This window comes from Sinohyriopsis cumingii, chromosome 9, assembly GCF_028554795.1.
Source record: "Sinohyriopsis cumingii isolate HCF-2022 chromosome 9, ASM2855479v2, whole genome shotgun sequence".
NCBI classification, from domain to species: Eukaryota; Metazoa; Mollusca; class Bivalvia; order Unionida; family Unionidae; genus Sinohyriopsis; species Sinohyriopsis cumingii.
Genome location: NC_142969.1, coordinates 81,698,560 through 81,716,698, shown reverse-complemented (window position 1 = coordinate 81,716,698; position 18,139 = coordinate 81,698,560). Strand labels below are relative to the sequence as shown.

Genomic DNA, 18,139 nt, shown 5'->3' with positions numbered 1-18,139 from the left:
AACCAGTGGGAACTAACCGTAAAAGAGCGTGGAGCAACCATCAGCGACATAGCGAGATTAGAAACGTCGTTGAGATTTCCAATAACCGTTACAACGATAACCGGTGAAGTATTATACGAATCAAAGTACAAATCAAATGGAGCCCCAATCAAAATTATTGATCATAACGAACACGCATGGACGCCCGCGATCACAATATTTCCACGGGATAGAACAGTAAAGTATATCCCGGGGGAATTTTTAGGAGAGGACGGTTTTCTCGCGGAGAGGAAACTATTTGATGCTATTGCTTGCTTGTGTAAAAATGACCCTGTATCAGTGTGGTTACTTCGCAGCGCTGAAAACGACATGGATACCTTTGATCAGTTTGTAAGACCAAACGGCGAAGTATATCGCACTGAAGCATTTCACAACAGGATGAAAAAAACCGCCATGGAATTTGAAGAGCATGATGAACAACTGCTAACAAATTGTTTTACGATTCCATCGGTTGTAGCTCATGTTGCAGCAAGGAAAAATGCGTGGAGACCAACGCGCAAGGAATTTCTACCGGATGTACAATCCAGTTGTTTGGAATACTATCACGGTGGACTATGGAACACTGAATACAACCGCGACGCTATGATCTCGGTTGATATGGTTGCCTGTTATCCAGCGAGTTTTCTCGGGTATGGATCCGCCGCTGAGTATTTCAAACGATTTGGACACCCCAGACATGAAATGACTCGTGTTGCTATTAATGGACCACTGCCTGATTTTGATTTAACCGGATTCGCTCGCATAGTATCATTTGAGTTCGCGGCAGGACTTCATCGCTGTTGCTATATTTGGATCGGTAGACACATGGCTGAAAAGAAGTGGTTGCCAATAGCGCTGCTACGGTACATGATTGATTGTAGCATGCTTGTATCGTTGATTGTCAGTGACGCGATTATATCATACCGAGCGCAGACTGAAGTCTGGTTACCAGAACCGGAGCGTCTAGATAGCATAATTGAAGAGTCCAAAAAACACATCGATGCCGACGAGGAATATATCGTCGAATGGTCCAGGAGGATATTCAACCAACGAAACCACGAGGCAAAAGATCTCGGTAGAAGAATAATTGGTAAGTTCACACAAGGTGGAAAAAACTGCGACTACAAACGATATTGCTCACGGCTGATTATAGATGACGCAGAATATGATTTCGTAATCAAGGACGCAGTGGCGAAAAATAGATACGTGAACTGCGAAACAGCTTTCTTGTCCAATGGAACAAGGTTGGGTACAGTTGTTACCTACAGCGATGGAGACAGCCCAGCATACCCGCATTTGAGGGCGTCTATGCTGGGTTACGCCGCTATCAATTTATTCTCGATGATAAATAGATTCCCCGACACCGCGGTTAGAGTAGCCGTTGATTCGTTTTATATAGACGTAAAGTATAAGAAAAACGTAACCGAGTTTACTAGTCCGGACGAGAGTTGGGGTACATGGAGAATTAAAGAAGAAATACGACGCGATTATTCCCCGTCAGCAAATGTCATCGTTGAGAACAATTACCTACGCGGTAATAATTTATCAGAATGGTCTAATGCACCATCGTGTTCTGATCCAATTTGTAGACACAAAACAGTTTATTTAAGCGGCTGTGGCGGGTCAGGAAAGACGACTCGGGCAATTGAATTATTTCGAACGCGGGCAAGTATAATCGTGCTTACACCGACTCATAGACTAGCGCGAGAGATAAAACAACGAAATGTTGACGCCGTTACTTATCACAGCTTCTTTCGATACAGCGGCGGTGAGTGGACTCCTGATCGAATGGGTGAAAAATTTATTCCCGACATTATCATCTGGGATGAGATATGTACTGTTTCGTTAGATACTTTACAAATGTTTCTTGAGTGGTTGCTGCGCGCGAATACAGCGGTAATCATGTGTGGGGACCATGGCCAACCACCACCATTTGTCGGCGAGGGTCCACATGATTGGTTAAAGGGTTTTGTGGACTATTATGAAGAAACCGATACTGATTACCGAGCACTTGATGAACAACTGCGCGAGGTTAAAAAACTAATCAGATTACAGCCGGATAAAATTCAATGTGAAATAATCCGCGAGGTGATTCCGGAAACGCCGTTGAATGAATTCTGGGAAACATGGAGACCAAACGATTTGATTGTGGCGAGTAGAAAGATAGTCAGAGACACACTTCAGCGGAAGTTGTTTGCGTTGCATAAGGAAAAGTTTCCAACGCGTCCAGTGCCGTTATGTTATAGACCCGCGGACACACGGCAGCAGAACATTGAAGTTGAAATCCCGGGCCCGACAGCGTCAGGGACAAAAAAACAAATTCTCGTGCTGAATGATATCGTGCTCGTTGATATCAGCGTCGTCGAGGACGCGCTACGTGCTAATAAATCCCCGTGGACGCTAGGATACGCAACAACAATACATTCCTCGCAGGGACTAACCATCACGGACACAATTGTTTGGATGGTTGATAATCGCATCGAATGGTCGAATCTAGTCTATCTTGCAGTGTCCCGAGTACGAAGGATAAATCAGCTTCGAAGAATTGTTATTGACGGAGCCGGTGACGGAGTCACTGACGAAGCCGGCGACAAAGTCACCATCGATGCAAGCGTCATTGATAGAAAACTCTCGGGTTACCGCCAACAGGATAAAAAAAAACAGCGGCGTTTTGATATTGATGCCGAATTAATAATTGCGTTACGACAACAACAGAATAATCACTGCGCGAGTTGTAATTGTGTAATGCGCTGGCGTTATTCGGATAAAGACGCTCGCCAATTTACCGTGGACAGGATCGATAACAGTCTCGGTCATGTCAAAAACAATGTGAGGTTGACATGTCTTGAGTGCAATAGACGCAACGGCGCTAGTTAAGACCACGCGGGGGTAATTGAGTATCGTTAGGTATCACTTGTAGTTGCTCGCGTGTAAATCCGCGCTGAGGAGCAGTTGAATCCAGTCTATAGATCGGTGGTCTACCAGTTGATCGTGTTATCGTTGATATGTTATGTGTGGTAACACTCCAAATAGGATCGGTAGCCCTTTTTTTACCGCCTTCAAGCTCTCCTGGTTCATATAGATATCTAACAGTGACATCGCCAAGAATCGGCTTAGAAACGCTATTTATTTTTAATTTTCCGGGTATATACTCGTATTTAATCGCGTCGCTGGGCTTCATGTTGATTACTCGGGTAATCTCGTTATTTAACGCTGCAATTACACCTGGCAACCTTTTAACCCATTCACGAGATCGTTTTTCTTGGATGAATTCCTTCGCGTATTGATATCCAAATAACCGTTCAGCGAGAGTCCGATTGAATCGTTCAACAATTGCCTGATCACGATGTAGCGCAGTATGACCTCGTCGTATCGCGACGCTATGATGTTTCAGCGTTGATAAAACAGCGCCGCGAAATTCACTACCGGGATCAACTTGTAATAGATTTGGCCAGCGCAGAGGGCCTCTTCGATAAATTCTTTCAAACGCAGCGGCTACTTCAGTTGCCGACTTTGTTTTTAATGGCTCCGCTTGTTTGTATCGACTCGCAACATCAACTACGGTTAGCGCGTATTTGTAACCGTTGTCATGCGGCAAAAATAGTATATCAGCCTGATGAACTTCATTAGGTACGCTGACATCAAAGCGCGAGAAGTTGATTTGTTTAGGCGGTGGTAGATAGATTTGCCATATAGCCTGTTTGGATAACCAATTAGCCGCAGTGGTCTTTGTTACCTTTGCAGCGCTTGCAAGCTTACCAATTGCGGCCTTCCCCTTCCAGTATCCTCTCGGAGAATAATAGATGGATTCCATGTTGTTATTAATTACCAGCGCCCATCATTAATTTACCTTTCATAGCCGATTTTACCAACCATGAGGCCAATTTTTCTTTGACGGATTTATCAGGAATAGCATTTAATGCGTGAATTAATTTTACATCCGCGATATGACGCTGTTGCAGATCGCTACTTTTGTAAGCAACATCATGAGCATGACACGCCTTATCGATAGCGTTTATTGGATACTCACCGGGTTTGGGCTGATTTTGATCATCGAGTCTAATATCTAATCGTGTTCCGGGGCCACAGTAGTTATATCCTGGGAGGTGTTTTTCTCCTGGATACTTTGCCCACGGTGTTCCGGGGAGTTTTGCCAATTTGGCTGCGATGTCACCTCCTCGCTTTTTTTTAAAACATCTCCGGGTCTAATAGAAATAAATCTAAATTTCTTTGTACCGCATTGTACACACTTGCCAGTAAGCGCCGATCTATTATTTCTTGTTGTAACGGTTGTCATATCATTTGTGCCAGTACGCACTCTACACTTCACACAATATAGATCCATAATTTATGTATAGAAATATGAATATAATTGATTTTTCGGCGACTAAAACAAGAGAACCAGTTAAGCATGTTGCAGCGTTACCAAACTCAATCCGGATGATTATCATCGGACCATCTGGATCCGGCAAGACGCAATTGTTACTCAATTTAATAATGAGATGGATGAAGTGGGATAAGTTGTATTTGGTTGCTCCTAGCGTAGATGATCAACGATGCTACGAGGTGTTGAAAGATTTTAACGAGAATGCATCAGCGATCGCTAAAAAAAATGTTATTGAGTTTATTACGGATATCAATGATGCACCGGGTATTGATGATATTGATGGCGACGTTAACAATCTAGTCGTGTACGATGATGTTATGTTAGACAATCAAAAAAACCCAGCTAGGATATTTTCCAGAGGCAGGCATAAAAACACTGACGTGATATATGTCACTCAACGATACACTCAGATTCCAAAAGTAATTAGAGACAATTGTAATATTCTTGCTGTATTCAACGGCGTTGATACACACACGCTACGAAATATTTGGCAGACATGGTGTGGCGGTGACATGGACTTTAATGGTTTTCGAAACTTTTTTAGTCATGCTCAGTCGACCCCACATGGATTTGTAACGATAAATTTACATGATCCTCGGACACGATATCGTATTGGACTTGACCAAATATTCGGTTAGTTGTAAATAATTTTCATTGTAAATAACTTCTTAGCAGCAGAGGGGGCGATGACATCGACGCGGTCGTCGATGTGCTTACCGGACGCTGACGACGCTGGGGATCGGCGCGCAGAAGGTGTTAATTAAACCAAATGACGTCACCATCGTGTAAGATGGACCGACGTCGTTTTTTTTTTACCAGCGCTGATTACACCGGATCCGTTGAGTGCAGAAAGTAATAATTAAGCAAAATAACGATTGGACAAAATGTCGGATTCGCCCCCTCTGCTGCTCACTAACATATTTATGTTAGTGACATTCACAAAAACAAATATATCCTTCTGCATTCTTCTTTTCTTCAGAGTAGTGGCAATTTGTAAAACCCTGTTTTATTTTAATTTGTGTGTGTGTGTGATTTGGATTTTTAATGTAGCTTTAACAATTTTTCAGTCATATTGAATAAACAGTAGCAATAAAAGTTGTCCTAAAATTGACCTTTGCAAAACTCGTGTAATAACACTGGACAGTGGTTTAAAATGCAATTCAGCCAAATGGTTTGACATTTAATACTTAAATGCAAAATAAAAAGTTTTAAATTTGAGCATCCATACATTCCTAATTAACAAAGTAGAATAATAATAATAATGAGGACCTTGTATAGCGCCTAATCTTTAGAAGCTCTAAGCGCTTTACAACTTTAGACAACACCTATAAGATAAGAAACATAATAATATTATTACAAGAACAAACAACATGAAATTAGAAAAACATTTTAAAAAAATAAAAAACATGCTGAGAATATTTCAGGTAGGAAACATTATTAGGTCTTTAAGTTGTTCTTGCTGTCGAAATAAGTGAGTTTTGGGAGCCCTCTTGAATGTGATCAGTGTGTCTTTGTGTCTAAGTTCAGTGGGCAATTCATTCCACATTGCTGGGCCCTGGTATGCAAAAGAATGCTGTCCATATGACTTTGTTTTCATACTTGGAATAATGAGTATACGATTGTCAGAAGAGGAGCGTAAGTATCTTGCTGGTGTGTACACATGGGTGAGGTCAGATAGGTATGTTAGACTAGAGTCCGACAGTGAAATGTAGCACAGAGAACAAATTTTGTGTTTAATTCTGGATCGAATGGATAGCCATTGTAGGGTACAGAGCAGCGGGGAGGTGTGCTCTGATCGTGGTACTCTTAAGTATGATCCGAGCAGCTGTGTTTTGAACTTTTTAAGTTTCTCGAGTAGATATTGAGATGAACCAGACAGAATTGAGTTACAATAGTCCAGTCTAGAAAGTACTAATGAACACACAAGTGTTTTAGTGGCATCAACTGAAAAATATTTGTGAATTGAGCTGATGCGTATCAGCTGAAGATATGCAGCCTTGCATATGTTCATGACATGTTGGTGCAATGTAAGAGTACTGTCCAGAGTAACACCTAGGTTTCGTACTGATTGTGTGAATTTAATGTTGGCGTTGCTGATATTTATTGTTTGAGGTAAAGGATGTGAGTGAGAAAGTCTTTGTGTTGTGATCAGAATGGCCTCAGTTTTATCATCATTCATCTGCAGCTTGTTACAAGTCATCCATGATTTCACATCAGAAATGCACCTCTCTACACCTTGGATGGTAGCATCAACTTCAGTTGGGTGGCTAGATTTGTATGTTTGGGTGTCATCAGCGTACAATTGGTGAGATACTGGATGATGATGTATGACACTTGAGAGTGACCGAGTGTACAGAATGAAGAGAACAGGTCTAAGAACAGACCCCTGTGGAACACCACAACATAGATCAACTGGGCTGGAGTGTATTCCATTTGCAGATACAATTTGTGTCCTGTTGACCAAGTAGGACTTGAACCACAGTAAGGCTGTATCATGAATGCCATACACATGCTAGAGACGGTGAAGTAATATATTGTTGGAATTGGATCAAGTTCACATGACTTTGGTGCACTCTTCATCATGATTGTACGTACGAAATCCATAGAGACAGGTTCAAATGCTGCTAATGGTTGCTGCTCAAATTCTGTATCCTAACTGTATGGTGACGACAAGTCAATTGAAATTGTGGTGTCAAGCTTATCTCTAATGGTTTGTACTTTGTCACAGAAAAAATTTGCAAACATGTCCGGAAGGTCGACTGGAGAGAAGGTAGTTGGAAGTGGTGTTGATTTGTTCCTTGACATTAGCTTGTTAGTAATCTCGAAGAGCTCTTTGCAGCTGGAACTTTCCATGATCTTAGTAGTGTAGTGGGCTGATTTCGCTGCATGGACTATATCTGTGGCATTCTTCTTAGCAACTTCATAGATCTGCTTATGAATAGTGAGTCTGGTGGAAAGCCTGAGCCTCTCAGCTTTACGGCGATGCTGATCCCTAACACTGGTATACCATGGGGAACACTTAATAGTCTGACCATGTCAAACACTTTTCTAAAATCTAACACACCAATAACATTTGCTTTATTTCCTGATATAAAAACGATGTCTGAAAGGAGTGGAACTTTCTAAAATAGGATTCACTGATGAACAGCAAATTATGGACTGAAAAAGGAATAAAAATCATTAAACACATGTGAATTGAGTAGTTTTTACAGCATGGGAATAATAACAATTGGCCTATATCAACTGGAGTTATTGCATGGAAACCATTTTCCTTCAGCAACCATGACATTTGACCAACTATGGATAGGGAAGTTATTAAGCAGATACAATTTTGAATTCTTGAACTCAAAATTAACAGGATTTCATCCTTAGTCCAAGTGCAAGGCATCCATAAAATTTGGTAACTCACATTGTTGGACAACTTGAAATATTATGCAGATATGAAATGAAGAGATGGACAAACTGATAGATATGACATTGAGAGATGGACAAACTGAAAGACATGAAATTGAGAGATGGACATACTGATAGATATGAAATTGAGAGATGGACAAACTGATAGAATCTTATGAAAATGAATGATGGACAAACTGACAGATAAGAAGTTGAGAGATGGACAAACTGACAGATATGACATTGAGAGTTGGACAAACTGATAGATATGAAAATGATGATGGACAAACTGACAGATATGAAACTGAGAGATGGACAAACTGACAGATATGACATTGAGAGTTGGACAAATTTACAGATATGAAATTGAGAAATGGACAAACTGATAGAGATGAAACTGAGACATGGACAAACTTACATATATGAAACTGAGACATGGACAAACTTACATATATGAAACTGAGACATGGACAAACTGACAAACATAATATTATATGCCATATGTTCTGTGTATAACAAAATGGCTTGAAACAGTTCATGTATATAACTTACAGCCTGAAATAGTAGTCTTTAGACAAAATCCTCATTTGATAAAGTTTATACAAATAATTTACAGCTTGTATATAACATAGAATGTAAGCTAGAACTGGCCTAACACAGTTCATGTACATAACTTACAGCCTGCAATAGTATTGACTGTAGGCTCAAAAATGGCCTGAAACAGTCCAGTCTGCTGGCCAAAAACTGGTCATAAGTAGTTCCTATATATAACATACAGACTGAAATAGTCCAGTCTGCAGGCCAAAAACTGGTCTTAAAGGAGACCAGAAATCAAACATTTCCTTTTACATATGTAATTCTTTACAGATTTTATTTCGACTGTAATGTTTATAAATTAAAAATATCACAAGTGGGTAGTGATTATATTGCGTGGAAGATACCACCATTCCGTAAATTGTCGAGTTTTTCAGAGTTTTGATGAGACGCCAGATCATGTGGTCCCATGACGCAATATTAGCCAGTCCTCGAATACAAACATAAACATGGCGAGCGAGACAGACAGGAGGAGACCAGATTTGGGTTGCACAGTCAAAAGATGAATCTGCTGTCTGATATAATAGTTTATGTACTGTAATGGTCAGTGCTCAAAGAATTTTTTTAGGCACAGGCCCAGAGTTGATGACTTAAATAAACTCAAGCTATGAATGAAATTACACACGTCCAGACAGTTCATACCCGTAAACTCTCAAGTCGGGAGAAAAACCTCCCGATTTTGGGGGTATTTTCTCATCTACCTCCCGATCTCATATCTCCCAATTTTTCGCAGTGAAGTCCCCATTATTGCATTATGTCTGTCAATTTTCATTTCTCAGAAGAAGAAGAAAAGAAAAAAAAAACAAACATAAATAGAAATAATGTATGCAATCCACATAAGCCATATTCTATCAGTTGTGAACATTGTAGTAATGAAATCAGTGCCAGATTTTGGCATAAGCTAAACAAGCTACAGCTTAGGGCCTCACAGTCTGAAGGGCAGAGACGGCATTAGGAGTATGTGGGGCCGACCATGATCGCACGGGGCCAGAGTATTGTTATCTTGATTGGTATGCTACTGCAAACACTGATTATGTGTAGACTACATCAACTTTCGCGATCTGGCAGAGAATATAGCTTGACAAAATCATAAGGATGACCTTAGGCCTAAAGCACAGGCCCCCTCAAGAGTGGGGCCTGGGGTGGTTGCCCCACTTGCCACCACCAAACACCGTTCATGCTGAAGGGGCCTCTCAATTTTATTTTAAACCATATAGGGACTCTTCAGCTTCCCATAGCTTAGGGCCTCACTATGTCTAAACTGCCACACTGCAGACATCATAGCGATATGACTGAAAAATTGTTAAAGCTACGTTAAATCCAAATCACACACACACATCTAAATCAAGCACTGGACAAAATAATTAATATTACATGACAGTTTTTTCTTCAGTAAATAAAATGTTAAGATTAAACATTATTCACATAACTTTCAGATTTTTTAAATAACTACAACAATACTATAGTAAAACAATATTAAAAGAATAAAATCTCCATCAATTAGCTTAAATGAATGATCACTGTGAATGCTGTGAAATTTGCTCTGCAAACAAACTCAAATCTCTATTTACCCTAAAGAAACTCAGCCAGTTAACACCTGACATTCCTCTACCGTATATGTAAAAGTTTAATTACCATGATTAAATTAAAAGAAGGAATAAAAGAAAATATACCATGCAGTATATGTCCTCCTAAAGAACTAATTCAGAATAAATATTTTATTCAGTAAACAGTGTTACATGCATTAAGACTTATGCCTGAGGAAAAAAGGTGGGGCATAAAATGTGGGCAAAACAGTTGTCATATGTAAGGTAACTTGTGACCGCAGATTTGAACTGTTAAAATGAGGTTCTAGGCATTGTAAGTTACAACAAAATAGGCATCGTTTATTTGTCAATCAATAAACACACTGTCGAACATGGTTTCTTTGATGTATGTCAGAAGGGCAGTCCTTTTCACAAGATAAATGCAAGGATAAGGATTACTGTTCATTAGTCACACTGGCTTTATTGTTTGTGTACTTACTTTAGATATTTTGCAATTTAGCCAGAGCTGACCAGAATATGAAAAAGGGGCTTGTCCTGGGGCAATAATAAGGAGTATCACAGGGAGAAATGGCACATCCCATGGGCGCTCGCACATTAGGGCATGGGGGTGGGGTCAATAGTCTCCTCACCCCAATTTCTATTGTCACCGGTTAATGTGAAACTTTGACCTCTTTTCTTTTAATCGATGCAGCTATTTAAACTGCCCAAGGGATAGTTTTACATCAGTTCCAATCATTACAGATTACCGTTTATACATACTACATGTAACAGGCATAGACTTAAATTTTTTTATTTTTTATTTTTAAAGTTATTTTTAAAGATTACTGAAAATTGTGTTTTCTTGAAGCACGACAGGTTTAGAATCTTACTTTTAACAAAGCTTCCATCTGATAAAAATCAGATCTCAATTTCACCTAGGACAGTAGTGATTTGATTTAGATTGTGCCGTGTTAAGGCATGGCTCCCAAAATTATTTATTACATGTATTTTTATTGTGCACAAAAAAATCTTAAAAAAGTACCAAAAAAAACGTAAAAAGTTGCTTATCATTTTGGGGAAGAGATCACGTATGAATAATACAAGAAGATCGTGGCTTGGCTCCTGAAATTTTATATGTATTTTTCTTGTACACGAAAAAGTATTTTTTTGTTCTTAAAAGTAAGAAGAAGAAAAAAAACGCATAAAAAGTTTATTCTGGGATCACGTAGGTCTTCGCCAATGTCGCAAACTTGGATTGTTTTTCCTTATTGGCTGCAAATCATACCATGTGGCTTTTTTATGTATTGGCGACACTGTTGGCTGTTTAAACTTTTATATACAACCATTGGTTTGGAATGCAGAAATTCAGAGGCCCCATGAAAAGAAGCCGCAAACTGGATATAAAATGCACTGAAATTTATCTATTGTTACATAAACAAATTCTTTGTCCATACTGACAAACCATCTAAACAATGCATTGTTATATCATAATCCGCTTATCTTGACATTTAGTATGAGTTCTGTATGTTCTGAAATATCCGCTTTTTTGTTGTTGACATTTCTGGTAACGGTGATCAACCGGACGAGGCACTGTTTCGCAATCTATCTTTCATCGGATTTTTGGCCGCTCGCTAGTAATTAATATATTTACAAAGAGTGACATTTGTACGTGGATGGTAAGTAAAATTCCTCTTCTTTTTGCTCAAAATTAAATCCTTCAGAACACTCACATTTTCTGTAATAATCCCTATCATCAGAACACCTGCGTCTCTATCATCTGTTGACCATTTGTTAATTTTCAGACGCATGCGTGGAAGGTAGCATCACGCTGCTACCACAAATGTAAAAAAAAAATACATCTTACCTATTGGTTTATTCAATAGGCATGGAGGGACAGTAACTATAATAGTCTAAACGACAGCCAATTCCTTTTTAAAAATGTACCCAGATAAAATAGTTTGCTGAAATTTCAAAGGAAACAGATTACCTTTGAAGCACCGACTGTTATGAAAACATACTCAGCAAATGGAAAAAATACCAGTCTCAATCATGCAATACAATTATTTGATGTTGCCGCCACAATAAGAATTGAGCATTCATTTGGTTCTCCAAAGCTGTCTTTTAGCGGTGACTTCAATAGCACATGCACCCTTCATCAAAGAAAGCCGATTACATTCTTTCAATAACAGCAAAGAACCTTTCTTCAAAGGAAGTCAGTACCAAACTTAAATGAAAGTGATGAAATCTGATGGATTTTTGCATTTTCCAATGTGACTGGAACATGTTAACTGTGCTGTGAAAGTTTCCTTTTTGTAGGGAAAAAGTTTATGCTTATGAATGCTACCAACGGCGGCTAAAACGCAAACTAACTTTTACTGACTTCGAACGTACTTTAAAGTAAATGTGCTTTGTCATTCGTTACGTGACTGTGCTATGTTTTTCCACTGAATTCAGACCAATATGACCTGTTACAAAATTAATGAATATTTTAAAGCTGTGTGTGCATATTTTCGATGGAATCACTTGTATTGTGGATTCAATGTATATGACGAGGTTCGCGGGTGAGTACACTGTGTTGATACTATTCATGCTATACATCAGACATGTATATAAACAGTATTCACGTATATGTACCAATTCGTGGTTCTCTACATAAAGTAAACTATTATATACATCTTCACTGTTTTCACTACAGGTGCATTTCTCATTTAATATGCATCAATTTAAGAAGGTAACTGTGCTGACGAAGCATGTATTTTACCACCTGCATTTATTACCCACCCACCCCACACACCATTTATTTATTTATTTTGGGGGTACATTTTTTTTCAGCTAACTGACTTGGTTGCATAGAACACAGTTTGGTATATAACACGGTCGGGTTCTATGGCTCCCAACTACCGTGTTATAGCGGGGTCACACTGTATATAAACATTCTTGGAACTGTGTGCAGTCAGTTCTATTCCTATACATCAACTATGAAAATAATGATAGAAACTAATAACAATCCCCGTTTTCTAAATGAATTTAACATGGTACACAATTTAATCACAATACTTTTTTTTCTTCTGTTTCCCACTCCCTTCTCATGCACAAGGGACAAAATATGTGGAAATCTGGAGTGAAAGAGAAAAAGAATTTGGGCTGGATGAAAACCTTGAAACTGAACTGGCACCAAGTAACTAACAAGAATGATTCATTGTTATGGTATGTGTACAACTGCTTGGGATCAATCTACAGTGTTTACATAATCAATGATACATAGTTACAAATGCCTGTTGACACAATAAGGTAAATATCTTGGTTACAGGGCACACATATGTAATATATTTAATGCTTTGTTGTTGTTGTTGTTTCTAAAACCTATAATAAGGTTCTAAAAATTGATTATAATTAATTAAATATGAAAATGTCCAAAGGCTGGCCCTCACCCCCTTCTCTCTCTCTCTCTCTGTTGACCATCATAGCAAGATACGGGCAAAAATTCATGAAAAGATGACCATACCACGATATCACTGGACCTATGAAGAGTGATGGTAAATGTTAAGTCGAACCAATCAAAGGGAGAGAGAGACAGAAACAATGTTATGGTTGGTAGTAATGTTAATTAAAGCAAAAAAATGACTTAAATCAACTGTAAATATATTAAAATATTTTAATCTCTTGTTGGTTCGTCATTTTGTTTAGTTTCTATTTCACACTAATTTCCATGCCCCTGTACATAAATGGCTGAGCATTCAGTGTTCAAGAATCTATGTGTTTGTTGAGCTCTACTTTCTTCATTAAAACCATCCTTCATATATAAATCATCAGTGTGTCCTATACTGATTTAATCAATGTGAATAAAAGTAAAAACTCAAAATAGAAAACAATCAACTTATCAATATGCAACGGTGATTGTGAAAAGCCACAAAAAGCACAAACTACTTTTTGTAGCTGACACACTCAGCAAAGATGTGAGTTTCATTCACTCGGTCAATACACAGTTGCCCGTAGTCAGTCTTAGCTCTGTTCAAAAGGCAAATATGTGTATTTGTACTGATATAAATAAAATATATATATAGTATGTATGCTGTTTCAATGATATACAACTCGTATAAATTTTTCATTAAAAGGAAACTCGGCAAGCCTTATTTCCTTTCAATGAAATTTTTTTACATCTTGTGGTATATCACTGATACAGCGTACATACTATACATATTTTCTATATGTATACATATACTGTATAAAGGACATGAACTTCTATTTATCTCTTTTTCAAATGATTTAAATATGACATCTCATTACTGCTAAGTTATCTCTTGACATGTGCTTACTGTTCTTCCCATGTTATAGCTGTGGACAACATATCACCTCCAACACCTCCAACTTCAGCTGGTGTGTTAACTCCTAATAATCCCTGGGCACCTGCCTTCTCCCACACCTGCAAATAAAGCATTTAATCAGACTGTGATAAAAGTATGACAATGTACTAGGGTATTGTATAAACAATACAATTGGGTACCACCAACAACTGATGTATAACTAATATTCTCAGTTGTTCTCAGATATTGCATAAGGAATGTACTCAGGTATTGCCTACACCTTATGCATAAGGAATATTCTCAGATGCACTCAGGTATTGTCTAAACCTGCTGCATAAGGAAAGTACTCAGGTACTGCCTTCACCTGATGTGTAAGGCACATACTCAGGTATTGCCTACACCTGACGCAAAAGGATTATTCTTAGATGTACTCAGGTATTGCCCACACCTGCTGCATAAGGAATGTACTCAGATGTGGCCTACTCCTGATGTGAAAGGAATAATCTCAGATGTACTCGGTTATTGCCAAAACCTGCTGCATAAGGAATTAACTCAGGTATCGCCTATACCTGATGGGTGCAGAATGTACTAGGATATTGCCTACATCTGGCATGTAAGAACTGTACTCAGGTACTACCTACAGCTTATTATTAAGCTATGTACCGGTACTGTCTACATCTTACCATTAAGAAATGTACTTGGGTACTGTGTACATCTTACAATTACGCAATGTACTAGGGCAATGTCTACATCTTGCTATAAAGCAATGTAGTAGGGTACTGTGTACATCTTACCATTAAGCAATGTGGTAGGGTACTGTGTACATCTTACCATTAAGCAATGTGGTAGGGTACTGTGTACATCTTACCATTAAGCAATGTAGTAGGGTACTGTGTACATCTTACCATTAAGCAATGTAGTAGGGTACTGTGTACATCTTACCATTAAGCAATGTAGTAGGGTACTGTGTACATCTTACCATTAAGCAATGTAGTAGGGTACTGTGTACATCTTACCATTAAGCAATGTGGTAGGGTACTGTGTACATCTTACCATTAAGCAATGTGGTAGGGTACTGTGTACATCTTACCATTAAGCAATGTGGTAGGGTACTGTGTACATCTTACCATTAGGCAATGTGGTAGGGTACTGTGTACATCTTACCATTAGGCAATGTGGTAGGGTACTGTGTACATCTTACCATTAAGCAATGTAGTAGGGTACTGTGTACATCTTACCATTAAGCAATGTGGTAGGGTACTGTGTACATCTTACCATTAAGCAATGTGGTAGGGTACTGTGTACATCTTACCATTAAGCAATGTAGTAGGGTACTGTGTACATCTTACCATTAAGCAATGTAGTAGGGTACTGTGTACATCTTACCATTAAGCAATGTAGTAGGGTACTGTGTACATCTTACCATTAAGCAATGTAGTAGGGTACTGTGTACATCTTACCATTAAGCAATGTAGTAGGGTACTGTGTACATCTTACCATTAAGCAATGTAGTAGGGTACTGTGTACATCTTACCATTAAGCAATGTGGTAGGGTACTGTGTACATCTTACCATTAAGCAATGTAGTAGGGTACTGTGTACATCTTACCATTAAGCAATGTACATGTAGTAGGGTACTGTGTACATCTTACCATTAAGCAATGTAGTAGGGTACTGTGTACATCTTACCATTAAGCAATGTGGTAGGGTACTGTGTACATCTTACCATTAAGCAATGTGGTAGGGTACTGTGTACATCTTACCATTAAGCAATGTGGTAGGGTACTGTGTACATCTTATATCTGATATATAAGGAATACACTCAGAAGCTGCCTACTACACCTCATGTGTAAGGAATACACTCTGGTTTTGCTTAAATGTTTGTTGCAAATTTAGAGTTGAACAAATGAAACATTATCCTTTATATATCTTACAAGTTCCATATAATCTTGTATGCCATCCTATTTGATCCATCAATACACAATCATGCCTTCATTCTAAATAAAAACAGGCCACCACAAGCGTAATTGTTAAAGCTCTAAAATATTGCACAACACCAATACATAAATATGCATTCAATATAACAAAATTTGGGCCATCACAAGTTACATCACTACAAATATAAGCATAATGTTTAGGATAGAATGTAAGAAATTAATATCACCAAACCATCAATTAACTCAAAGTACATTTTATCTGTAAATCAGTAGGGAAAAAACATCAATTAACTCAAAGTACATTTTATTTGTAAATCAGTAAGGAAAAAACATCAATTAACTCAAAGTACATTTTATATGTAAATCAGTAGGGAAAAAACATCAATTAACTCAAAATACATTTGATACGTAAATCAGTAGGGAAAAAACATCAATTAACTCAAAGTACATTTTATTTGTAAATTAGTAGGGAAAAAACATCAATTAACTCAAAGTACATTTTATATGTAAATCAGTAGGGAAAAAACATCAATTAACTCAAAGTACATTTTATATGTAAATCAGTAGGGAAAAAACATCAATTAACTCAAAGTACATTTTATATGTAAATCAGTAGGGAAAACAACATCAATTAACTACAAGTATAATTACAGTTCCCATGTAAATCAATAGTGGCAAACCATCAATTAACTCAAAGTACATTTTATATGTAAATCAGTAGGGAAAACAACATCAATAAACTACAAGTATAATTACAGTTGACATGTAAATCAATAGTGGCAAACCATCAGTTAATTCAAAGTACATTTTATATGTAAATCAGTAGGGAAAACAGCATCAATTAACTACAAGAAAAACTAAATTTTACATGTAAATCAATAGGGCCAAACCATCAATTAACAACAATTATAGTTATAATTCACATGTAAATCAGCGCAGCCAAAAAATCAATAAAATTTTGACAAAAATTAAATGTAAATGAGAAGACCCAAACCATCGATTAACAACAATTATAGTTATAATTCACATGGAAATCAATACAGACCCCCAAACAAATTTGATAAAAATTAAATGTAAATGAGATGAGCCGAATCATCGATTAACAACAATTATAGTTGTAATTCACATGGAAATCAGTACAGCCAAAAAATAAAATTTTGATAAAATTAAATGTAAATGAGAAGAGCCGAACCATCGATTATCAATAGTTACAAATTATTTGCATATAAATTAGCATGACAAAACCATCAATTAACTACAACTTTATTTTACATATAAATCACTACGACCAAACCATTAACTTCTATTATAATAGCAATTTAGATGTAAATCAATAAGACAAACCATCATTTAACTATATTTATAATTATAATTTACAAGTAAGCAGACTAAAATTCATAATTTAAATTGTCTTACCTCCCTGCTGACCTGACCGTCCTTCTCCCATCTGTGAAAACAGAGCTACTTTTTATGAAAATCAAGAAACGTTTACATGTTTAATTATCTATAGGGTGTTGTCTAAACATTTAAGGAAACCTATTATTTCTAATTTGCTGTATATACTGAACAGAGACTATTATTTTCTTATGATACTTATAATTATCATTACCTTTAACCCAGGAATATATTTCTTTATTACGCCAAGTGCATGCCATCAAAGTTTGGTTTGGAAATCTAATCTAGAGCACAAGCTATTTTGCAAAACGCATTTTTCTTTGAGCAATAATGACCTTGACCTTCAACCAGACCTTAATTTTAAAGGCCTCCACATCTTAATTCCATCTTTGACCAGACCTCAATTTTAAAGGCCTCCACATCTTAATTCCAACTTTGACCAGACCTCAGTTTTAAAGGCCTCCACATCTTAATTCCAACTTTGACCAGACCTCAGTTTTAAAGGCCTCCACATCTTAATTACAACTTTGACCAGACCTCAGTTTTAAAGGCCTCCACATCTTAATTACAACTTTGACCAGACCTC

The 18,139-nt window shown here is 37.6% G+C and overlaps 1 protein-coding gene across 1 annotated transcript in view; it reads right to left on the bottom strand.

Moving 5' to 3' along the window:
- The window catches only part of LOC149792124 (long-chain specific acyl-CoA dehydrogenase, mitochondrial-like), a 77,990-nt gene that overhangs the window by 44,225 nt on the left and 15,626 nt on the right, over window positions 1–18,139 (bottom strand). The window contains exons 3-4 of the mRNA XM_089970649.1: window positions 17,575–17,605; window positions 14,235–14,341 (exon numbers count right to left, since the gene is read on the bottom strand). Of these exons, the coding sequence (XP_089826775.1) occupies window positions 14,235–14,341; window positions 17,575–17,605 (138 nt within the window). The remainder of the gene's footprint in view (window positions 1–14,234; window positions 14,342–17,574; window positions 17,606–18,139) is intronic.